Genomic DNA, 25,619 nt, shown 5'->3' on the forward strand with positions numbered 1-25,619 from the left:
CTAAGACCTACACGACTCAGAAGTCATTGTCATCGCGCGGACTCTGTGCGGTTCTGCTCAGTCCCCCCCCCCCCCCCCCTTTCACTTGGTCTGGTGCAGGGTTCAGGCCACCAGCATGGCTCACTTCTATCTGGCAGACAATGAGACACAAACACAGACTGGAAGTAACTTACTGGAGGTGTAAAAGTCTGGACATGGCCGAGTCTGAGCTCTAACCCTACACGGTGTGACTCTATGCCTCTCTGCCCATGCTCCCCTCCTCTCTGTGAGTGTCTGGATTCCCATCCGGACATGTTTTGTGGCCTTGACAGAGGCCAGAGTGAATGACCACATCGTTCCTAGTACTTGTTAGCTCTAATCAGGATGCAAAGTTCCAGGAGGCAGGTCCCCTCCCCAGTGTCCCTTCTGAGCCTTCTGTACACATATCCCCGATACCATGTCTATCCCACTGATAAAGTCTGGAGCCGAGGTCTGCGGGTCCACTATTCATGCTGATAGATGGACCGAGGCTGGGACGATGGAATGAGCTTCATACTGGGCTCAGTAGCCCCAGGAGTCTCTTAACCTTCTAGCTCCCCCATGGCACAGCTGTGTGCTTTCCTGCAGCAGGCAGCCTTGCCATGTGCACAAATTGAGCACGGTTCAGAGTTTATGGCCGTACAAAGGCTGGGGAGTACTGTTTTATATGTCTGTTTTGCACGCCTTTAGCATCATAGAGGCTGAAATGAATTCCGCAGTAGAGTCAGGCAGCTCACAAGCGGAGCCAAGAATTTCCCGCAAAGGAGTTAACGCTACCTCTGGCAGCCACGGTGCACAGTGAGAAAGGCCTTGCAGAGTGTCTCACCCAGCCAGGGGCATCCAAGGGAGTTGTATTCTTGGGCCCCTGAAGGCTAATTTTCCCTTTTCCAGAAAACTGGGTGTGGAGTGTGGGCTGGGAATCAACTGATCACAGATGGCCATGCATCTTGGCCTTTTCTGGAGTCCCACTGGACCATGTGATAGATGAGGCCGCTGAGCTCCAAATAGGTCAGCTAATGTCCCCGTCATAGAACGCCTGAGCCAGGAGGCTCCCCTGTTCAGATATCAGAGGACTGTCAGCAAGTTGTTCTTTGAGCTGGGCTCCCAGTCTCTGCCTCAGGTCACTGGTTGTACAAGGAACATTCGACTGCCCTTTCCTCCGAGAGTCTCCAAAGTCAGGAAGTAAGCCAGACAATGTGGATGGTTCCTATCACAACAGGAACTGCTCTGGATGGAGCAGTAACTCTTTTTTTTTTTTTTTTTTTTTTCGAGACAGGGTTTCCCTGTAGTTTCTAGAGCCTGTCCTGGAACTAGCTCTTGTAGACCAGGCTGGCCTCGAACTCAGAGATTCGCCTGTCTCTGCCTCCCGAGTGCTGGGATTAAAGGCGTGCGCCACCACCGCCCGGTCGAGCAGTAACTCTTTACCAGCCCCTGGAATTTCTCCACACTCATGAAGTCATGACTCTGTCAACAGGGCCAACTTCAGAATGAAATGACTTTGAGCAATGACATTCCCTAGTGTCAAGTACGGTCCGCTCACTCTCTTTCTGAAAGCCCCACAGTCTAGAGCCATGTTCATCGGCATGGCTTTGCTGAGGCTGTTCCATCTACCTGATGTTCCTTGTGAGATGCTGATATCCTGTATCCTTCAAAGCCCAGTTCTTTCGAGCCTGCCTGAATATTCCAGACTAACTATATGACCCATTCAACTTTCTGCTATCCCTCAGACTCCTGGCCATCAGATTATGGGGGAAAAAATCTCTTTCTCATCTAAGCTGAACAACCGTGTCACTGTCAACGGCTCCAAACACAACATATGAGGCCCCTAGGCCAGGTGGGGATAGGAGTGAGAACAGGGGACAGGACAGAGAGCTGAAGGATGAAGTCAAGTCAGGTAGAGTGGGGAGAGAGCCACATAGATAGAGAGTGCAGCATGCCCCAACTAGCATATGGCAGAGAAAGTCCCATCTTAGGTCAGTGTGTGTGTGTTCTCCTCTAGTTACCAAACAGAAGCAGGAAATATTGTGCTGTCTGACATCCACAATGGCAGCATGAGTGACAGGATCCACCCATGGCTGGGAACAACAGCTGGGACCATGTCGTCACAGTGAGCAAGCAGAGGCTGGGCCTTCCAGATCATGTGCCCATTTCACCTGTGAGTAGAAGGGACGGCGCGAGACCAGCTAGTTGCTCTGCACAGTGACTAGCTGGTGTCTTGTCTACCGATTTCCTTGAAGTGATTACTAACCACTTACATTGTAGGGTAGAGCTAAACAAGATTTTATTAATAAAAATCACTGATTTCTGCATCCAAAATGAGAGGCTTTTTGTGTGCATGTATTATGGGTTATTCTCCGAACCTGCTGGTGCCTTGGAAGGCATAGTTGGGGTTTGCAGTGTCAATAATAAGAGTGAGCCTCTTCCTTCTGCTTCTGGTGGACCTCATTCTTTTTATCAGTCTCTGCCATGTGTCACTTCCGCCATGCAACATCACTGACTCTGGTCACCATGTGGTATAAGCCCAGCAGTAACTCGTTTGCCAGGCCGGGCAAGGGAGTCCAGGCCAAGCACGACTGCTGCTACCCAGGGGTGTCATTGTCGGGGAGGCAGGGACCACCCACCTAAGAGATCCCAAGATGTGTCATGATGGAGTTTCACCTTCTCATGGTGTGGGAATGAAGTGTTATTTATTTACTTATTATTTATGTATCTGTGTCTATGTGAATGGTTGCCACAAGTTTGTGGGTCCCTGCAGAGGCCAGAAGAAGGGGCTGGATCCAATGGAGCTGGAGTTCCAGGTGGCTCTGAGTTGTAGGTGCTGAGGCCTGAACTTGGGTTCTATGGAAGAGAAACAAGTGCTCTTAATTGCTGAGCTATCTCTCCAGCCTTATGTATTTATTTATTTAATATTATTTATTCAGAATATAGATAAGTGCTCTGCTCCTGAACTAGATCCCCATCATTATTTTTAAACTTTGAGACAGGGTCTTACTAAGCAGGCTGACTCTGAACACACTCTAACTCAAGCAGGCCTTGGACTTGTGATCCTCCTGCCTCAGCTTCCTAAGTCTCTGGGATGATAGGTGTGGCCACTAGGCCCCAAGAGTGACATCCCCTGCCCCAGTCCACATCCATTTGGCCCAATCCTCAGCAGCTAATGCTGGAGGGAAGCTGATTCTTCCCCTTCTTCAGAGACTGACTCATGGCTGTGCACCAAGCAGTGATATGGGAGGACTCAGACTACAGCACCCTATGCTGCTCCATGGAAGGGGGCCGATGGCTCTGATTTCTTGGAGATTGGAACTTTTTCTGGGTTCTGTGCCACTCGGTTTGAGCATGAGATTCTTGCAAAGGATGCCCTGGCATCTTAGTGAAGAGGGCGCCCAACACAGTCTTCAGAACCATCACAAAGCGAGGCTAGAGAGATGGCTCGGCAGTTAGGAGCACTAACTGTTCTTGTCGAACACCGAAGCTCAGTTACCAGCATCCAGGTCAGGCGACTCACAACTGCTTGTAAGCCCAGTACCAGGGGATCCATCTCTATCTTTTGGGCTCACTAGTGCCTGCACTCATGTGTGCAAATACGTGCCCATACATACATAAAATTTAAATGATCACAAAGTATCCAAAGCGTGCAGAGTGTCTAACTGTGTGCGGTGGGCTGGCCTGTTAGACCACGGTGGGAACTGGTGCAGAAGGAGGGTCACTGGCCTTGCCAGTTTCAGATGGGGCTTGCCATGTGGCATGTGCCACAGGACCTGGCTGACTGGAAACAGCAGCTACGGCTAAGGAGCAGGCAGGCACAATGGGAATGCTCCTGGGTGCTCATCAGCCTCAGTTTCTATTTCTCTAAAAGTGTCAACTTAAAAAAAAACAAAAACCAAAACAACAAAAGTCATTTTCGCTCTGTTCTCACACATAGAGCTGCTCCTGGCTCAAGAGCCCTGAGTGTAAGCAGGGCTGTACGAGGTGGAGAGCCAGACTGCTTGCCTTGCCCCCTGATGATGAGTCCCAGAACCCTAGCCCTAGCTGAGGGCTCTGGCATGGTTTGAGCTGGGGTGTGGGATATGCCAGTGTAGTGTGAAGCGGCAGGGCTGCCACGTTGGGCGCCAATCTGTAGTGTGAAGCGGCGGGGCTGCGTCCCGCCACTGGCTAGCTTTACACCCGAAATAATTACACGGAAACTGTATTCTTTTAAAACACTGCCTGGCCCATAGTTTCAGCCTCTTATTGGCTAATTCTCATATCTTTCTTAACCCATATTTAGTAATCTGGGTAGCACCACGAGGTGTGGCTTACCAGGAGAGATCTTAACCTGCGTCCATCTCGGAGAGGAGCAGCATGGAGTCTCACTATGGCGAGTGCCTGAAGCGTCTCCCCAACTCCTGCTTCCCAGCATTCTGTTCTGTCTACTCCGCCTACCTAATTTTCTGTTCTCTTAAAGGGCCAAGGCAGTTTTCTTTATTAATTAACCAATAAAAAAAAACATAGACAGATAACTCTCCTCCATCATGCCAGGGTCTCTTCTGCACAGAGGGCTTTCCCATAAGCTGGACTTTCCTTGACTTTCCTGGTGTGCAGACAGAATGGTTCTATGCACATCAAGTGCACAGCCTGTGGTCTAGCACATAGTAGGCACTCACCAAAGCCAGCTATGTTTGCTCTGATTGGCCCGCTCTGGGCTGGCTTTGTGCCTGCCTCTCCCATCATCCTTCTCCATGTAACACACTGCTTGTTTTCAACTCCCATCATGCCCAATTCATCTCACCGACCAGCCCCCTGTTGTTGAGATGCCAACATGGGCCATATTCTCTAGGATGGTGGTGCTATCCCACAAGACCTCAAAACCCCCTAGTGAAAGATATGGAACCATGTCCATTACACAGCAAGGAAAATAGAGGCTCTCTGTATGATGAACTGAACCTTGGAGCCCGTTTTGATTGTCTTCCATGAGTTCCACACAGGGAACAGGCTGTGGCAGGTGGGGTCCAATGTTAGGCTTGACACTGGAGTCCAAGAAATTCAGAATTGACTGGGTGCTGGCAGTACAGTGGGAAAGACTGAGTGGGGGGCTGGTAGTGAGGGGGCTCTGCCCTTCTGTAGACAGTGGCCATATTCCAGTGGATCAGCTTCTCCGAGCCCATTTCTCTCGTCTAAATGGTGAGCCATGAACTGATTAATGGTGACATTGGAAGCATGTACCAGATCCTAGGGAAGACAGTGGTGGTCATGCTGGGTTGAGCAGATCAATGGGGTGATGTGGCTACCTGTGGCTACCTCTATTGGGGGGCATGTGTCAATCCCTCAGTTTCTTCCAATGGTACAGTTATCTTACCGTGGACTTTGCAGCCTGTTTTAGGGTCTTCTGTGGGATACAGGTGCCTCAGCAGCACATGATCACTAGTCCCTGTCTGACTGGAACCCAGGAAAATGAAGTTGCGGTTTCTCTTTGCTCCCGATGAACCAATAACCTTGAAAATGTAGAAATCAGATGTCTATGGCTCCCAGTGCCATTTTTTGGTGGCGTGGACTCACAGACATCGTAAAACATCAAATTAGATGGAAAATTGCCCGAGGTCCCTGTAAATGAAAATTGCTCTTTTTTTAATAAGAGGGAAAATGACCCTTAAAATCACAACAAACAATCTGGGCTCTTCCTTTTATGAACCGCTCACATGGCAATTCTGTTTGTTCACGCCAGTGCCCGGGCCCCAGCCCATGTTTTCATGACACCACGCTTTGCACATTCACACGGAACTATAACCTGAAAACAAAGCTGCCCCCTGCCTTTGGTTCGGGTCCAAAGGGCACTCTACCAAGTGTTTGCCTCTGGGGCTGAGGCTGGCTTGGTTTGGTGTGGGACTCAGCATGATTCAACTACTCGGCGACTTCAAGTTGGTTGCTTAACTTCTCTGGGCACATTTTCTTCTTCCATGAAAGAAGAGGGTTGAGTTCAAAGGGAGAGGGGGCACGATCTATGCCTCTGGATGCCAGCTAGGGGATTTATATGATCCAACCATGACCTGTGTCTGCTCATTCTTGTTCAAACATCCTCCCCATCCTGGGACCTCACAAGAATATTTGGGTAACAAGGCGGATAGAGATGATGGTAGTGACTCTGGCTTAGAGCTGCTTAATGGGGGTATGTGGAAACTTCTGGGCACTGTCTAGGTTGCCTGAGTGAGTGGCAAGCCAGGCTGCCACTGGCATCTGGTATAGGGAAAGCCAGCAATGCTGTGAGTGTACCACAGTGCACAGCGCAGTCCCCCACAAAAGCTGGCTGGCCCCAAATGTCACTAGTGCTGAGAAAACAGCACTGGGCAGGATCCCATGTGGAGCCGAGACTGGCTGCCCTGCCCTGGCCTGGCACTGTGATGCAAGGCAGTGACCCTGAGCTCTGGGAGCCCTAGTTAGCAGCCCTGTGAGTCATCTTTATGATGTGGAGACTCTCTGGAGTCAGGAGAACCTCAGAGGTCACTGCCAAGCCCTGGTCTGGGGTAAAGAAATTCGTGTGTGTGTGAGGGGGGAGTTAGGGGCAAGTGGCTGGGCCTGCCCTGGTGTTGCAGGCTGGTTAATGAGGACTCTGGTCAGCTTTGACCTGAGTAGCTGTTCTCTGTATAAGTGGAAGCAACACACTGTCCCTGTCCCTGCTCTGTGTCCTTTGTGCAACGAAGTGGAAATAGCCCCCATTTAAAACAAAACAAAACACAGCAGAACGTGGTGCCTGAGATGCCAGGAGCAGAGGTCTGAGTGGGGCCCCAAGGGATGTGATAGAGCTAGCTGCGTGTGGTTTTGTTCTTTCAAACTTCGTTTCTCTGTCATTTCCTTTGAGAGTCCCCCAAGGTGACTGTCATGCCTGCAGTAGTTGACCCACTCCTTTCTTAGTTACTCAAACGGTGCCTGAACCTGACCCCACCCCACCTAGCCACCTCCTAAGAGCCCAAAGCCTGATCTTGTATGCGCTTCCTTGTTTGACAAGCATTTATGGAGCACCTACTGTGTACTATAGCAGGTGCTGGGGACACACCAGGAGACTCCACACACTTCTCTGCCTCCAGGAACTGGCTACCCAGCAGGGAGCCCTCAGAAGAAACTCTGCTAAAACACCACTGAAAGGGCCAGGGGGGATTGTGGGGGCTGCTCTGGGCACTGCATGTGTGTATGTGACATGGAAGGGCCAATGAAGTTGCCAATGTGGAAGTCTGGCATCGCTTCTCTGGAGCCAAGTGTCCTTGGAGAGGATTGGTGTGTCTCAGAGCGGGAGAGCAGCCTGGGTCAGGGAGTGGTGAGCTGCAGGTCTGGGAGCTGGTACCTGTCCTTGCAGGCTCTTGGATACGTGGCTGGACTTTGACTCCTTCAGCAAAGGGCTGTGTGCGGTATCCCTGCAGTCCGCACACCTGTCCCCTCTGTAAATGCGCTGGACATGTTCTGTGCCCATGCAGTGTACCTTGGGTCTCAACACACTGTAGAGTTCCAAGACCTTTCTACCTGATTATGCAGTGGGTGTCGCCCAGAGTCATTCTGGATGTGGCCACTAGAGGGCAGCAGCGCTTTTCCCTGCTAACGTTAGAGTCTGCCTCCACTGCTGTGGTCAGCCAGGTTGGTAGTACAAGGCACAAAAGGACAAGACAAAGGACCTCCCTCCACCTATTCAAGATAAAGGAAGATCATATTGTCAACACTTGCTGCCCTTCATATTATATCTGAGAAAGTGTGGCCCGGAAGGAATAAAGGTGACACGGGACTAGTGACTGTGCCCAACCTTCTCCCAGCTGATTAGTCCTGTGACCTTGGGGCCCCCATCACAGCAGGGATACCAGGAGGCTGTGTGGGCTGGGGTAAGGTGTCTCGTAGGGTGTATCAGGTTGGTGGCAAGTGAGAGGGTCTGTGAGCTGCCTGGAGGGGATCAAGGAGTGGTGTGTGGCCCCGGGGCAGTTTGCTGGCTGGATCCTGGTCTGTTTTACCCACAGACAGGAAGCAATAATTACCAATCACAAACCATGTTAAAACGACTTAAGTAACTGGAAGCATTTGTGAGCTAGGATGGAGTTTTAAGCTTCTCCGCACCATGCTAACTTGATCTTTCAGTGTCTTTAGTCCCATAGAAAGGTTACATGGAGGCTGTATTTGCAAAGTCCCTGTGAGACTATTTGTTGGTCGAGAAGCCTGTTTGCATATGTAAATCTGCTTATGATTAATTGCGTTTGTCAAGGCCTCTGGCCCACAGCTGGGGACTGCTTCAGGCAGCTGGGCCTTTTTCCGAGGCTGATCAACACATACAGGACAGGCTTAGAACCTCTGAGTTGTCCCCATTTCCCTGACTCGTAGTGTTAGTGGCTTTGCTAGGAAACTGCTGCCTAGGGCCGGCACCTATCCTACCCTGCTGCCTCAGTGTTCCCCAGGATGGCAGGTGCTGACACAGAGTGTCACTTCGTGGGTTTTCTCCGTGCACTTCCACCGTGCTTCAGGCCACTCTGTCCTGTGGATGTTACTATGAACCCCGTTTACAGATGTGGAAACTAAGGCAGGGCTCTTAGAAGAGGCGGATTTCGGATTTGAGCCCAGGTACCCTGCAGGGGCCCTGCTGCACAGCCCTGCCTTAACAGAGTCCACAGTCCCACTTGACCGCTGGCCATCCCTCTCATGACCCACACTTGCCCTCCGTCCTTCTGGGCTCTGTCTGGCAGTGCCAGTGTCTGAGCCCCTATCCCCAGGAACTCTTCCTACTCCTGGGTGCCTCTCAGGTACTCATAGTGACCCCTCAGCTTGTACCCTGCGTCCCTGTACCTGGAGAGAAAATGACTATTTTTTCTCTACTTTGGTTGCATCTGTTTCTCTTGCTTACCTCACCAGCAGGCCTTCTTGGCTTGCTCCCCACCCCTGGGGGATGGCATATATGTGTCATGCATATGGGTTGTGTCCCGCTCACTTTAAACGAGAGGAGTAACCAACACAGTTGTACAAACCAACACAGTTGTACAAAGAGCCTCATGGACAGCCAGGACATGTGGCTTCCCATCAGGTGGCCCCAGCCCTACCTCCTGCCCCTCACCTAGCCTAGGAAAGGGGAGCATGGAAGCATTTCGTTCCCCAAACCTTTCAAAGTGGTAGCTGAAACGTGCAGGCACCTGGGGAGTCTGGGAGTCACAGGGCGGCAACCTGAAGAGCCTCAGGGGACCTCAACATCTATTCCTGACAGATAACCGAGGGTCCCCTTTGTCACCTCTAAGGTGGCAGCCGTCAGCCCTGTCCCAGGCTGCCCCTGTGTTATCCTGAAATACTGGAGACAGTATGGTTAAGTGTTCTTGTACAGAGAAAAAAACCAAACCAACCAGTCAGCCAACTAACCAAACACCAGCAACAAGAACACCACACAACAGGGTGGCAAGGAAGGGGTGACCCTAGGTCTGAGGCTCAGCAGGGAGGGACAGTATGATACTTCTTCCAAAGCACACTATGTCCCTTAGATTTGTCCATGCTTGGAGCAGCCACGTTTTCCTTGGGGGCTTGCTCTCCGTGAAGAAGTGCTGCAGTCAGAGATAAGCAGGGCTATGGCCTCTTTTATGAGGCCAGACTTCAGTCCTTCCTGATGCCATGGGTGACTTTATGCACTTGCACTTCACCCCAAGCCAGGCTGTAGCCCAGAGAGCCTGAGCCAGGAGGAGGATCTATCGGCAGAGCCAGGAGGCCTGTGATGCAGATGAGAGGGATGGGGGAGAGTCACCTCTGTCCGACACTGGAAGGGCCTGCGGTGGGGAGGGATCATCTGACCTGCTGGACTCAAACAGCAGAATTCACGGGCACCTGACCACCCCCCGCCGTGCTTCCTGACCCTATGTGGTACTTTGGAATGAGCTGATGTTCGTGCCATGCTTCCCGTGACTGCAAATAGGTTCCTCCAGCTTTGAAATCACATCTAAATTAATTATCTTTGCTCCATAGTTGCCTTCGCCGTGATGTTCTGCCATCCTTCAGGGAGTTGGTTACAACACTGGAGTGATTTTTGCAACAAAGACACCCTCGTTGTCTCCTTGCTTGCCAGCAAAAGGAGAGCATTCAATTCAAAACACATTGAAAGCCTGGGGCTTCCTTTCAGAGCTCCAATCTCCCATCCCATGCTGTCCAGGGGAGAAGTGGTCCTGAGAGGAGAAGAGGGGCAGGTGTAGCTTAGGAGGTGTGCTGGCTACTTTTATGTCAACTTGACACAAACTGGGGTCCTCAACTAAGAAAAAAAACCCATAAAATCAGATTATAGGCAAGCCAGTAGGCAATTTCTTAATTAGTGATTGATGCCCGAGGATGGTGGTGCCAGCCCTGGCCTGGTGGTCCTGATGGTCCTCTCTAAGAGAGCAGGCTGAGCAAGCCATGGGGAGCAAGTCAGTACGCGGCAGCCCTCCACGGCCTCTGCGTTGTCTCCTGCCTCCAGGTTCCTGCCCTGCTTGAGCTCCCGTCCTCACTGCTTTGGACAATGAGCTGTTAAATGACACTGAAAGTGACATAAACCCTTTCTTCCCCAAGTTGCTTTGGTGATGGTGTTTGATCACAGCAGCGATAGCCCTAATTAAGATAGGTTTTGGATTAGGACACAAAATTTTCATTTATGTGGTCCTACCAGGGTAAAGGGGCTTGCCACCAAGCCTGACAGGCTGAGTTTGATCCTGGGAGAAGGGAGAAGGGAGAAGGAAGGAATAAGTTCCTGTAGGCTGTCTTCTGACTTCCTCATGTATACTCTGACATATGCATACACATGCACACACACACATAAACAATAAAAATGTTACAAAAGAAAAAAACGTAGGTGAAAGAAATAAGATCAAAAGACCTATGACCAGCATGGGGACCCCACATAGTAACCGTGCACTGGCATCTTGAAAAGCCAGGCACAGATCACTGCCGGTGTTTGGGACGATGCATAAGTAAATTGGCACAGCTTAGTTATATCAGAGTATTCACACCCTTCTTATTCAGTTTTTAAAAATAAGCTATAAGGCTTGGGTCAGCTTCATGTGCAAGGAGGACTCAACAGAGTTCCTTCACCCTCTGAGCACCAACCGCTAGACACTCTGCAGGACACAGAAGAAAGTGACTGACAAACTGCCAATATAGATACAACTGTCTTTGACATTTACTACTTCATGGAAGTCTGCCGGATACTATGGGCCTGTAGGCTGAAGATGGATACTCCAACATTACATAGGAACTTTGGGTGACTGTCCAGGCAGTGAGATGTCTCTGTCAGTTCTAGAGTTTTGGAAGTTGCTTACAATGCACTTCCTGTTAACTTAGGTAATATTATATCTTTCTGGAGGCTTTGATGAAGTTAAAGAATTGATAGTTATACTTATAGTTTTCCTTAGTTATGATAAAAGATAAAGTAGATATAAATACTGTAACTGCAATTTTCACTTTATAAATTTTGTTATATGTAATTTTATTATGTTAATGTTGAAACCTTTCCTTTTACTTAAACAGAAAAGGGGAAATGGCGTGGGAAGTCCTTCTGTATATGTGTTACATATACAGCTTTATAATGAATAAAGCTGCTTTTGGCCAATGGTTTAACAGAGTAAAACCAAGCAGAAAATCCAAACAGAAATATATAGAGAGAGTAGGCAAAGTCAGAAAGACGCCATGTAGCTGCAGCAGAGGCAGATGTTCCCACCAGAGCCTGCCAAAACTTTGCTGGTAGGCCACGATCTTGTAGTGATGCACAGATTAATAGAGATGGGTTAGTTTAAAATATAAGAGTTAGCTAAAATTATGCTTAGGCTATTGGCCAAACAGTATTGTAAATAAAATAGTTTCTGTGTGATTATTTTGGGTCTGAGTGGCTGGGAACAAACAAGCAGCCTCTGACAACAGGCATGGTGGCATATGCCTTTAATTCTAGCATCCAGTAAGTAGAACTCTGTGAATTCAATGCTTTGTCTACATAATGAGTTCCAGGCCAGTCAGGGCTACAAAGAGAGACTTTGTCTAAAAAATATTTATATAAGTTAATTATTTGTGTGTGTGCACATGCATGTATGTGTCTGTGTATGTACATGTGTGTGTGCATGTGTGTGTGCAGCACTTCCTACAGCCTACATATGGAGTTCAAAGGACAACATTCAGGTGTCAGTTCCTTTCTTCCACTTCTTATGTGGCTTCTAGGGATTGATCTCAGGTCATCTGGCTTGTGTGGCAGGTGTACTTACATGTGGAGTCATCTTACTGGCCCCTGTGTTTATTGATATTTACCAAGTGTTAGCAGTGTTATTCATTAGCAGACACCTTCTTGGGAACTTCTTTATGCACAGAACCGAGCCAGGCAAACAGTATGCTGATCCTCATGGTCCAAGACATTCCACCTGGTGGTCTAAACACCAGAAGCTATCGCTTGCTCACCACCATCTCCAGTCTCCTTTGGTGCGTGGTGTAAGGCAGAGAGGGAACATTAGTGCTCTTCATGCGTAGTCCACATCCAGGAACCACTCATGCAGCTTGCTGTTACCCCCTCTGGACCTGCTTGTAATATACTTGTAATATCAGCACTTTGACTCATTTTTGTGGGATGTCTCTGGGATCTGCTCTGTGAGTTTTTTTGTTTTGCTTTTTGTTTTTACCCTCACAGTAAGACACCAGTTGTGTTGGCTAGTTTTATGGTAACTCTACACAACCTAGACTCATCTTGGAAGAGACATTTTTAATTGAGGAAATGTCTTTATCAGGTTGCCCATAGGTGAATTTGTGCCATGTTATTGATTGATGATTGATGTGGGAGGACCCAGCTATAGAGTGGTGCCACCCCTGAACAGGTAGCCCTGGATGCTATAAGGAAGCATGATGAGCAAGTCACGAGGAGCAAGCCAGTAAGCAGCACTCTTCCATGGCTTTTGAATCAGTTCTTGGTCCCGGCCTCTTCTGATGATGGGCTGTGATGTGGAAGTGTGAAATTAAATAAGCCCTTTCCTCCCCAAGTTGCTTTGGTCGTGATAGTTATCCCGGTGCTAGAAACCATAGCTAAATCTGAAACTTTGTAGGAGCCTGGCTAAGCTGGAGTCCTTCACGTGGAACACAAGCAGACCTGCGCATGAATGAGTGATGTAAGCTGCAGCTTCAGTGCCTCCTGGACCCGAGTGGCATGACTCCAAACTTCTGGACCTTTGTTGTCCTAGTGTCATTTCTCTTGCTGTGCTCAACACCCAGACCAATAGCAGCGTAGCGGAGGAAGGGTCTATTTGATTCACAGTTCCAGGTTGCGGTCCATTTTTATGGGAAGTCAAGGCATGAACTCGAGGGAGCTGGTCACATCATAGCTAAGAGCAGAGAGATGAATGCAAGCCTAGTAGTGCTCAGCTAGCTTTCTCCACTCTTACATAATCTAGGACCTGACAGGGTATGGTGTCACCTAATGCTTGCCTGCCTCTCCGCACCAATCAAAAGAATTAAGACAGCCCCCGACAATCATTTCTCCTACAGTTATCCCCGTAGGTCGACTCAGTTCTGACAGTCTGCCATCGAGACTCTCTTCCACATGATCCCAGGTTGTATCAAGTTGACAAAACTCATCATCATCATATCTGTGCTGCTCAGGCCATCGGGAAGGGTTCCATTGCTGTCACAGTGACACCACCTGACCCTGTCATCTGTCTTGAGACTATCCTGCCCTGGGTTGGGGCTATACAGCTGCAGCAGAGGTCAAAGAGCCAAAAACACTACTTCCCCAGAGAACATTCCTTTGACCTTGCTCCACAGCCAGAACATTCTCGAAAAATAAGTAGGGATGTGTTTCAGGAGCTCAGCTACAAGCATTCGAGAATTGTGTCTGCAATGCCCAATAATTCCCAGGCCAAGTCATCATGGAGGAGAATAAATCTAAGTTATTACTGCTGATGCAGGCATTTCCTCATTCCTGAACCGGGCTTTTCTATTTTTTCCTTCTCTTCTAACAATTGATGGATGCCAGGATAGTCCCTCTCTCTGTTCCTGGAGCTCTTGATCTGACACTCTACAGGCCTAACCATTTCTGCAAACAGGGCTGTGGTTTCACACACTCAGCATTTTTCTACAGACTTAACTCAAGCTGTGGGATTTCTGTCTAATAATCCTCACCGGGTGTAACTGCCCCCGGGTGTGATTACGTGTCATGCTCAGCCGAGTGCTGCCAGGAGGTCCGCGCTGATGATGAAATGCTCGACTGTACCTGGGAAGGAAGATCAGGCTCAGCTCAGGGCTTGGCTGCTGGCAGTGATCCACGCGGCCATGTCTTATGAAAGATCTGGGAGCGCTGAGATGAATTCCCTCACAATGTGTGCATGCGCATTGCATGTGTGAGTATACAACATGTCAACGTTGACCAAACCAGCAATAAGGAACAGTTTCTGGCCATACATGAAGAAGACCTCTGAACTACCCCTTTCACGGTACAAATGTCATGTGTACCAGGAAGAGGGCATGGTGGGGCCGACTGGAAATCTCAAGTCTTTAACAAGTGGCTTGTTTCTATTTTATAGTAAGAGTCAGTCATTTCAAACCTAGTTTCTGACCTTTCTGGTCACCCAGGCATGGTGCTAGGTGGTGGGGAAGTAACCACGCAATGAGAATCTATGGCCCCTGCCTTCCTAGAGCACACTACCTTGCAGGAAGGACAAATGACATACAAACAACTGATGGATTTCTCACCTGCTATTGAAAAGCCATGGGACACTTTATACAGAACAACCACGCTAGTGAGCAAGGCTTGAAGCATGCTAGGGCTTGAAGGCCAAGGTGAAAAGCTCAAACTTCAGTCAAAATGGGAAGCTGCAGAGTTTTCAGTAGAGGACAGGCATGATCTAATTGATATTTATAATTTTTGCTACATTAAAACATTGTGTGTGTGTGTGTCTGCGCGTGTGCATGCATGCATGTGGATGCCATGGTACGTGTGTGGAGGTCAGAGGACAACTTCCAGGGGTTGGTTTTTCTTGAACTTGGGTTATTAGGCTTAGCAGCAAGCACCTTTACTGGCTGAGCCGTCTTGACCATTAATTCATACTTTACAGAGATTGTTCTGGCCGCTGGGCGAGAGTTGATTGTAAGGGGGAGAGATTCGAGCTGGAGGCCCACTTAGGAGGCTACTGCAGGGGTTCAGGCAAGAGGAGAGCTTGATTAGTAATCAAGCTTGGTGATGGAGATGCAAATCATCAGCCTTGGTGATGGAGACACAAACGCAGGTTCAGTGTATCCTTAAGGCTTCTCTAGAGAAGCAAAGGCCATGGTGTGTGTGTGTGTGTGTGTGTGTGTGTGTGTGTGTGTGAATAAAGACTGGCCCATGGAATTACAAAGGCTAAGGAGTCCCACAATCAGACACCTGCAAGCTACACACTCAGAAGAGCTGACAATGTGCTTTTAGGCCTGGAAAACAGGGGGTTGATGTGAATTCTAGGCTTAGTCAAAAGGCCCGAGAGTGAGTAGAGGCAGTGGTGGAAGACTCGAGCCAGGGCTGAAGAAGCCAGGAGCTCCAGAGCTGGCAGGATGTTGAGAGTAGCTGCTTCGCTACCCATATTCCTTTCCATTCTGCTCAGGTCTTCGTGTACTACCCAGCCTTCACCACACGGGGGGAATTATCCGGCCTCTCAGTGCATCGGTCCATGGTCCATTGCTGGCTTTATCCAGAAACAGTAAGACACAGATAGCCCAAAGTGATTAGTGGGAATGGGAAGTCAGGAGCTCACCATGGAGAGGACACACTGCTTGGAAATCTCTCCACTGGGAACCCCAGTGTGACCGTTGGGCTTGATGGAAAGGAACCAACAGTTGCATCATGGGAATAACAGGTGCTCTGAGAAAAAGGTGGGGGAAAAAAACCTTCTGAGGCCACCTTGGGCACACAAGAGCACAACAGCACTCCTGCTTCTTGTAGTAAAGATTTATTTGGTTTTCGTAACCCTTCAGTGAAAGGGTGGCTCCTTCACACTACATAAAAGCCTTGTAAATACATTGCAGAAGCAGTAAAAATGCCTTAAAATGAGAGAAAGGAAGGAAAGCTTGTGTGGGAAGGAAGCATAAAGTTGAAGTCTCTTTGGGTTTAGCGGTGACCAGAAAGAATAGTCCCATGATTTCATTAAAGCAGCCACAAAGACTCGGGGTTTTGCTGCTCTCAAGCTGCTTGTTCCCCAAAGAGAAGTCAGTGTGTAGTTTACGGTTTCTGTCTCTTATGCCCCGATGAGACACATATAAGCTGGCTCCAACCTGTGCACAAAGCAGGCTTGGCTGTATAATCCTAACTGGTGTTCCAGAAGGCAGAGATACACAGAAGGTCTAACAACTGCCCTAAAGGAAGGCCCGGGGTGCTGAGAATCTGTTTTGGACAGCTGGCCCAGCTTCAGGCCTCTGGGTCATTCTTCTGGCCCACCTGCTTTCTTAGCTCTGCCAGTCTGGAGGATCCGTGCTCTCAGGGATCGGGTATTCTAAAGCATTGCAGTCATCTGAGAGGAACACCAAGTCCTGGAAAAGACAAGGCAGGAGTGAGCAGGTGTCTGCTGTGGGTGTCTCTGGGGCCCATGAGCAGTACTAGGGATCCTGTCACCCTCCAACACGATCTGAGCATTGCTGGTGTGTAGAAATGCCCCTCTGTCCCCAAGGAGAACTAGTGTCTTCTTTCTTCACATTTGCATTGGTATTTGCTCAGGCTTTGGTTGACCAGATGGACAGATGGCTGAGTGGTTGGCAGAATGAATGGGTGCAGCTATTGTAGAATACTGTTAGCTCCCACCTCCAGCTACCCCAGCCAGTGCACGCCACATGCCAGAAGGAACTCTGCTAATGCCAACTTCCTTTCCCCACAACAAACCAAAGGAGTTTAGGAACTAAGAGGGACTGGCATAAGACGAAGTGTCAGCAAGCTAAAGATTCTGGAGGGGAGGGCCTTACTCTGAGCCAGGCAGGTGCCTCCATGCATACATACATGTGCCCCCCATATATTCTCCCCACACACTCACACACACACACGCATATACACACAAGAGTCTGAGGAGGTAGATCAGAAGGTAAAATCATTTCCGGCCTAAGCACAATGACCTGAGTTCAAATCTCAGCACCTGTGTAAGAGGCTGTGCATGGCTGTGCACATGTAATACCAGCACTGTGGGGAGCAGAGTAGAAGGATATTTGGGGCTTACGTTTCCCAGCAAGACACTTGATGTCTTCTTCCGGCCTCCACTTCTGTACATGTACCATACGTTCATATTCTCTCTCTCTCTCTCTCTCTCTCTCTCTCTCTCTCTCTCTCTCTCTCCCCCTCTCTCTCTCTCTCTCTCTCTGTCTCTCTGTTTCTCTCTCTCTCTCTCTCTCTCTCACACACACACACACACACGAACTAGCATTTTTAAAAGGAACTTGGAATTTAGAATTTTTTTTAAAGAACTTGTACATTTAGTCACCTTGCTAGGCATCTTAGAGAGAGAGAGTACAGAGTGGTCACACTGTAGGGTATAATTATTAGGACCTTTACCCTGATGTCACCAGATGGCCACTAAGTCCCTCACTCCACAGTTGTGAAGAAGTGTCAGGGAAGGTGAACATGAGGACATAGCTATCTGGGGTTGGCTGGGTTTGTGGGACCACGGTGTTAGCTTTCTGTTCCCTTCCTTCCCAGCACCAGCTCCTCAGATGGCATTCATCCCCACCTAGACTCTCCTCCTTCAGGAAGTGTCCTGTGACTCCCTCTGGCTCTTTTACTCTGCCTCCAGTGTCTATGGAATGGCCTAGGAGAGAGTCAGGTGCCTGCACTGCCTCCATTTGCGGCCTTGGGAGGTGAAGGGTCCCTTTCTGAATCCTGCTCACCTAACAGGGGTGACAACTGTTGCAGAAAGTCTGCTGGGACTGGAAGTCCCTCCGCCAGGCCCACTCCCAGCCCTCTTCCCAGCCCTCCTCCCTGGGATGTCCATAGGAGAAAAGGGCTCTTGAGTGCCTCACACACCCGCCTGCAGAAGGAGTTCATGATGGTATACAGCTTCCGCACTTTGTCCTTCAGAGTGTCCACTTCGGCCATTTTCCAGCACTGAGGAGAGGCCACGAAATCCCGCAGCTTGGCCAGCACACAGTAATTCTGAGAGTGGGGACAAGAGAGGGCTTTGGGAGAAGTAGGAGCCGGGGGACCAGAGACTGAGCTCAGGAGTCCTTTGACATAGCCTAAGACCTCTTCTCTCCCTGGCTGCCTCCTCAGCCAGTAGCAGAGCTGGTTCATAACCCCCACCCCACCCTGCTTCACCCCACCCACCCCTCCCTATCCCATCCCACCATGTCCCACCCCACACCACCTCACCCCTCCCCACCCCACCCACCCTGCCCCACCCCACCCCACCCCACCCACCCTGCCCTGCCCCACTCCACCCTGCCCCACTCTGCCTTGCCCCACCCCTCTCTCCCATTCTACCCTTCCACACCCCTCCCACCCTGCCCTGCCCCACTCCCCCTGCCCTACTCTGCCTTGTCCCACCCCACCCCACCCTACTCCACCCCTCCACACCCCCCACCCCGCCCTGCCCCACTCTGCCCTGCCCCACCTGGCCCCACCCACCAGGCAGCACTCTCTTACGTGGATATCCAGGTAGAGCCTAGGCAAGTACCTCACACACGAATCCTGCAGGAAGAAAGCAAGTGAATGGGACAGCTGGTCACAGTCTGTTCACTGCCAACTGTCCCCCAGCCGATAGCGGCAGAGCTTTTCCCCTGATGCCATGGCACACACCTACAACACTTCCTGAATCATGATACCTGTTCTCTAAGAATCTTACTTCAAAGCATAGCCTTTACGATAACTGTGAGTTAGGACACCATTTTATACAAGCACATGTGTACAGACACGCACCAGCATGTGTATGACATTACGTAGTACTGTAGATATAATGCATTCATGTATGTGAACTGATTTTATAGCAGCCAACTGTATGAAGAATACATACCCACATAAATATATTCTTATATATTTATCTATATAAGAGCTTTAGGCGCTTACATACAATATAGCACCCTTAAGAGGAGTGAATGTATGTGTGTGTATGTGTGCTTGTGTGTGCGCAGGACCAGAGGCCCGCCTATCTAGTGCCCTCCCCTCTATGAACCTCTGTGGGAGCTAGGCTGCTGTTTTCCTTCTCTGTGACTCAGTTCCCCAGTTGTGAAACAAAAGATTGAGTGTGTTGTCTTCCACGTTGTCTCACCCTGCAGTTCTGGGCCTCTGTTCTTACCTTCGAGCGTCAAATGCTCTGTTTCATGGTGAGGGACATTTCTTTAGACAATTGTCTAAAGAAGCGTCGCACGAATGAACACAAGCTTATCGGATGGTATTGTTGATAGGCAGCTTGCCTAGCCGCTGGTGCAATGTAACACACAGTTCACCGCCACCATAGGTAAGAACTTGTGCAGAAGAGTGAATAGCAGCAAATGCCTCTAGGTGGCAGGATCACAAACACTTTTTTTTTCTTGGTCCTATGTATTTTCCTACTGTTCTACAGCCTATCATTTTTATCACAAGATAGTAAAACGTGCAATTTGACTCTTGAAAAGAAAATACAAAGTGTTAAGATAATGTGAGCCCCAGTACCCGAGGAACGTTGGGTTCTGTTTGAAGCCTGTGCAAGCAGCTGAGTAACACTTTTGAAGTTTACCCAGACTCTTAGGGAAGTCCAGTGTGTTTTGCTTCTATTAGAGATAAGCAGGCAACTCAGCCCTCCCTCCTTTGAAGCACCCCTCAGGGGACACCCCTAAGTTCCTGGGGTCTTCCTCTGAGGATAGGGCTAACATTTGTCCTGTATCCCTGTGGTCAATCCTTTCAGCCCCATTGCACCCAGGAAGATGCTATTATCCCCGCTTTTTACAGAGAAGGGATCTGAGGCAGGGCACTGAGAAATTGTCCCACAGTCCTTCAGCAGCTAAGGAGTGTGTCACTCTTGACATATACATTGTTGGTCATTAGGCTAATGACAGAAATAAAGAAGCTTCATTCCTTAGTTCTATGTAACCCTAAACTTCTATCTATCTATCTATCTATCTATCTATCTATCTATCTATCTATCTATCTATCTATCTATCTATCTACTATCTACCTATCATCGATCTATCTTCCCAAGGCAAAGGAGGCAAGTGGAAAACTTACCTGAGGCTCTGAAGCCTGCAGGCTCTGGAAATCTGCCATGATCTCATGACTCAGGGTCAGCATCCGGGAGTAGCAGGTAGGGGGCGCAGGCTGTACTGCCAGAGGCCAGACAGCCACCATCAGCAGAGGCAGCAACAGAGGCAATGTCCCCCGTTCCATTGTGTCTGCTGCCTACAGCTGGGCCAGCTGTTCCTTTAAACAGTTGCTGGGGAGATATCCCGAGCTCGGGCTCCCCACCTTTTTCCTGTGGTGTCCCTGCCAGGGCCAGGCATCCAAGGAGGGTGGGACCAAGGACGTGACACGCCCATAGGGTCTGGGACACTGGGTTCTTTCAGAAGGAAACTGTAATAATGGGAGGGGGGAGTTGCAGGGCTGGGGGACTGGAGGCACCTAGAAGGGAAACAAGTGCTCATTTTCTACCAGAAATGTCTCTCATGACAGAAGCAGCAGTTGAGAGGGTCAGAGGGGGAAGGGGATGGAAGAATGGGAGATTGGATCAGAGGCCAGGATAAGGAAGTCTTGTCTGGTGTCATAGTTGGGGCACTGTTTCCTAAGACTGACTGATCTCCTGGACAGAATTTGGGGTAGAGTAGGGCTAGGGTGCCCCTAATCCTTCCAGTCTGCTGGGCAGTACAAAGTGTAGGACTGGAGTCAGGCAGACTGGGTACCTTATCCACACCCCAGTCACTAAGCAGGATGGAGACTATTGGATGCAGCTCTGTGACTGGAGGACAGGCTTCCTTGGGTACCTCATCTGGAGAGCAGCAATCAAGCAGGATGGAGACTGTTGGATGTAACTCTGGGTCTGGAGGACAGGCTTCCTTGGGTACCTCATCTGGAGAGCAGCCATTAAACAGGATGGAGACTGTTGGATGTAACTCTGGGTCTGGAGGAGAGGCTTCCTTGGGTACCTCGTCTGGAGGGCAGCCATTATACAGGATGGAGACTGTTGGATAGAGCTCTGGGTCTTGGGAGAGGTTTCCTCTGTACTTCTTGACTGTGTGACCGTCACTGAACCCCCACTAAGGCTTCCAGAGGACAGAAAAATTAAAGACTCCATCTTTTTAGTGCTGAAGCAGCAGTGAAAGGGGAAGCACCATCCTCGGATGCTGAGGTGCAGAATGGCTCTTTCCTCTCTCTGGTGATATTCTTGGACCAATTTCTTAAATCATCTTTGCTTTCCCACCATGTGCAATGGAGTGACAAGTGTCCCACGCTCAGGCCACAGTGACAAATAGTCAGAATGCTACCCAGACCAGGCAGAACTTACGCCAGTCACATCAGGAGTCACCAAGACTTCTGAGCTAATGTTATGGCCACAGCTAAGGCCTGACTTGGCCCCAGGAAACAGTCCCAAAGAGTGATATGGGAATCACAGGACCCTGCATGTTGCCTAGACACCAGCACGCATCAGGGTGACTGCAGCAGCAGGTGCCATGCGTCACAGTACAGCAGCATAGTGTGTGGGTCACTCTATTCCCCAGACAAGAGAGCAACAGGTCCTGGGGGAGGATGGCACTGCGTAGTGGCGCCAGGACTCCAGGCCCATGTCTGGACCCATCTGGCACCAAAGCCGCCTGCTTCCAGGGGACTGTCTGAGCTGCTCATTTGATGACCTCAGTGACAGAAACAGAGCATGGTGTCCCAGATGCAGGCAGGACTGAGGTAGCCACAAAGATGAATACCCGGCCCTGTGTTTGTGGGAGAATCCCTCCCCGGACCTGGTGGTTGTTCCCCATCTGTAAACAGGTAGCTTCAGTGTAGCAATGTCTGCCAGGCCCCACATTTTGTTCTTCTATTTTCCAGTGTTCAGAGTCCTGGGTAGGGATCATAAGCTGCCCCTTCCTGTTTTGCAGGCAACAGTGTGTTCCCCCCAAATCCTTCAGAGAGTTGACCTTGGATGTGGAACCTGGGGAAAACAGTGCTCAGTGGGCAGAATGGTGTGAGGTACTTGGGGCAGATCACCAAAGACCTCCTTTCCTCTGGGTGTGGAGTCTGCACACTCTGGCTTTCCCGGAGCAGAGTCTGTGTGGCTCCTGGCAAATGCACTACCTGGCTAGGGACTGCAGGTCTGTTTGAGATACCCCAGTACTTCTGGATGTGTTAAAACTGATCTCAAATCCAGACCACAGGGAGAACCAAACTCAGGCTCCAAACAAGTCCCCTGCAGCATTTTGACATTACACTGCTCGAATGCATAGTCCTGCATGTGTTTGGTGGAGACAAATGTGTCCCTGGGAGGCTGACTGTGCTCCTCTAGGCCGCTGTGTGTGACTGTGAGTAGAGCTTCTTTCATGATCAGATGAGTGCCATGCTCCAGGGTGGCTTCTCAGCCTGGCACTCAGAATTCACACATCCTGTTTATGGATCAAATGAGTTGCAGACGGGTCTCATGGTGGACACTGATCCTGGATAAGACCTGGATGATGTTGGGGCCCTGAGAGTCATCATTCAGTGGTAGACAGGGTATTTAGCCAGGCCCATAGGGACCCCAGGTGAGACTTTGTAAAATGACACATGGGCGGACAGAAAGCCCCCGCAAATTGAACAAGTGCCTCAGACCACTTCCTGAGAAGACAGCAGAGAAGGGGGAGCCTCCGTGGTGTTCAAGGATGATCGGGGTGCGTGAGGTACTCTAGCTCCTCTGTGGTCACAGGGACACCCTGGGTCCTGAGCACGAGATGTTTTCTGTGTCCTCAAGGATGGGCTCCATTCTGTTTGAGACTCGAGGAATGTGGAGGGACGTGTGTGTGTGTGTGTGTGTGTGTGTGCGCATGTGTATTTGAATGTGCAACGTCCCCATTCAGCACACATATTTGAGCATGTTTCCCAGCAGGTGGGACTCTTTAAGTGGTTGTGGAGTCTTTAGGACACTGGTTCTCAACCTGTAGGTCATGACCTCTTTGGGAGTCTAATAACCCTTTCACAAGGGTCACATATCAGATATCTTGCACATCAGATATTTACATCAAAATTTATAACAGTAGTGAAATTATAGTTATGAAGTAGCAATGAAATTTTATGGTTGGTGTCACCACAACATGAGGAACTGTGTTAAATGGTCAGAGCGTTAGGAAGATTGATAACCACTGCTTTAGGAGGTGGGGCCTAGCTGCCCAAAGTCTACACTGGTGGCAAGCTCCTGTCCCCTCTTCACTTCCTGGTTTGTTTGCTCTGTGAGGTGCTCTACCACAGGCTCCTGCTCCTGGCTGAGCAGCTTTGGTTGTTGTTGTTGTTGTTGTGCCTATCCTGCCATGCTGAATGGACTGCAGCACTCCAAAACCACGAGCTACAGGCATGTTTCCTCTCCGAGGTTGTGTCTGTCAGGTATTTGGTTGATGAGAAAAGTCTCTAGCGGAGGGTGGAGGCCTAGAAGTCATCATACATCGCAGATTATTTGACGCTGTGTGAAGATGTGGTGCTGTGATTCATGGAACAGAAAAGATGAATGGCCAATAGCGAGGAAGGAGGTAGGGGCAGGACTTCCGGGCAGAGAGAGAGCTCTGAGAAGAAGGAAGGCGGAGTCACCTTCAGACTCAAAAGAAGCATGTTGGAGTATGAGATGAAGTAACACAGATTAATATAAATTGGTTAATTAAGTTATAAGAGCTAGTTGAGAACAAGTCTAAGCTAAGGCTGAGCTTTCATAATTAATAAATCTCTGTTGTTATTTGTGAGCTGGTGGTTCCAACGAGAAAGTACTGCTACATATGACACTCATGGGATGCCAGATGTAACGATTATCTAAATTATCCTATTAGTAACAAAAACTTGGGAGTCAGATATGGGGTTAGAACCTGATTAATCAGACAAGTGGCAGAGAAGTGACCAGTGACCTTCTCTCTCTCTCCTTCCTTAATCCAAAAAGGCCTGTACATCTTCCTAAGCCTCTCCCTATTACTTCCCATGTCTCTCTCTATGAGCTTGGTCCTTTAAAGCCCCTCTATGGCTAATTTTGGTCAGCTCTGCCCTCTGATTCAAGGTAAACCTTATTGTCACAGTGGAGTGGCAGTGTGCAGAATTCTCCCACAGCAATCATAATGTTCATTATGCTCACAGAAGGAACACTCTCCTGGAAACACCTCCCTCAGCTTAGCTTCAGATGTGTTTTGAAGCCCTCTCTAAGTGCCACAGTGAACCATAATTACTGCTGTACACATGAAGATGGGAATTAAGTCATGAAAGCTATGTCCTCAGAAATGGACTAAGGCCCTTGACTCGGGACGGGGCTAGTTATCATGCATGGCTAAATAGAGGTCCCGGTCTACTGCCCTTTCTACCCTGTTCATGGGCCTCTGTTTCCATCATGGGAGACCACAATACAATAGATGCCAGTGTCATGTCTTGGACTTCTTGGCCTCTAGAACTAAGAACCAAATAAGATTCTGCTGTTTGTAAGTTACTTAGATTTGAGTATTTATTAAAGCAACAGAAAGCCAGTGATGGCAATGTGCATTCTCCGTTCATGAGCTCAGGTTTTCAGGGCTTGTGTCCTTTTTAGCCATTCAGGAGGAAGAACATTTGGCTTTCATCTTGTCTGTTCAGATGGGCATGCTCTAACAAGTGATGCTGGTGGCCAAGAAAAAGTTCTTTGCTCAGCCCCAAGGGGTTATGGGAAAGTCCTGAGAAGACCATAAGAAACATGAAGTCACTGTATAACTTGGCTGGAACACAGAGCATCCATCCTGTGTGCTCTCTGTGGCTCCTGTCCTATGGTCATTATAAAGGATGGCCACGTCAATATCAGTGCTCCTCTGTTGTCTCATCCCCAGCCAGGGATCATCATGGCCAGTGATAAAGGGGTCCAGGGCAGGAGACAGCACATTGTATCAAAGCCAGCACTGAAGGCCACCTCCAGAGCAAAGAGCTACTTCTGGGTTTCCATACTTGTCCTGTAATTGGAGTCTGGAGCCAGTGACTGGTGGGTGGTCCCATCCTAATGGAGATGGTCAGTTGTTCCTGGGGTGGGGAACAGAAACTACAGCCAGCCAGGATGCAGTTTACAGGGCTCCCATTGACGACAGCATCCCTATGTTGGTGGGACATTTTGGAGCTATGACTGTGTCACTCTTGGCAAAGCCAAGTGGAAAGTTGACCCACCCAGTCCCAAGTGAAGGAATAAAGACAAACACTGGACTCTGCTGTGGGCAAAATTTATGAAAACATCATCTTTTGGAAGAAAGTACTCCAAATGCTCCCAAACACGGGTTTAGGCTCTAAAGGGCAGTGACCACAAGATGAGTACTGCCCCAACATTTTCCCCAGTGCTGTTTCTGCAGAGAGGATGAGGCATACACCTTCCAAGAAGAGATCTGCTTTAGCTCTGCAAAAGACCATAGACTTAGATAATCCCAACTTCAGCTCTAAGCTCACTCCTGTCACCGTGAGACCATGGGCCTTGTCATCCCTAGGCTTTCTCAGGGGCTGCTACATTCAAACACAGGCAGACAATGTGAAGGTGAAGCCACCAGGAAGCCCGTGG

General features: G+C 49.3%; 1 protein-coding gene across 1 annotated transcript; it reads right to left on the minus strand.

Moving 5' to 3' along the window:
• Positions 1-16,404: 16,404 nt before the first annotated feature.
• Cytl1 (cytokine like 1) lies at positions 16,405-20,296 on the minus strand. The gene is made up of 4 exons (XM_038317751.1): positions 20,138-20,296; positions 18,581-18,625; positions 17,963-18,091; positions 16,405-16,488 (listed from the first exon to the last, which is right to left on the minus strand). The coding sequence occupies exons 1-4, from the start codon at positions 20,294-20,296 to the stop codon at positions 16,405-16,407; spliced, it is 417 nt and encodes a 138-aa protein (XP_038173679.1).
• Positions 20,297-25,619: the final 5,323 nt, after the last annotated feature.

Source organism: Arvicola amphibius, chromosome 1 (genome assembly GCF_903992535.2).
Source record: "Arvicola amphibius chromosome 1, mArvAmp1.2, whole genome shotgun sequence".
Lineage (NCBI taxonomy): Eukaryota > Metazoa > Chordata > Mammalia > Rodentia > Cricetidae > Arvicola > Arvicola amphibius.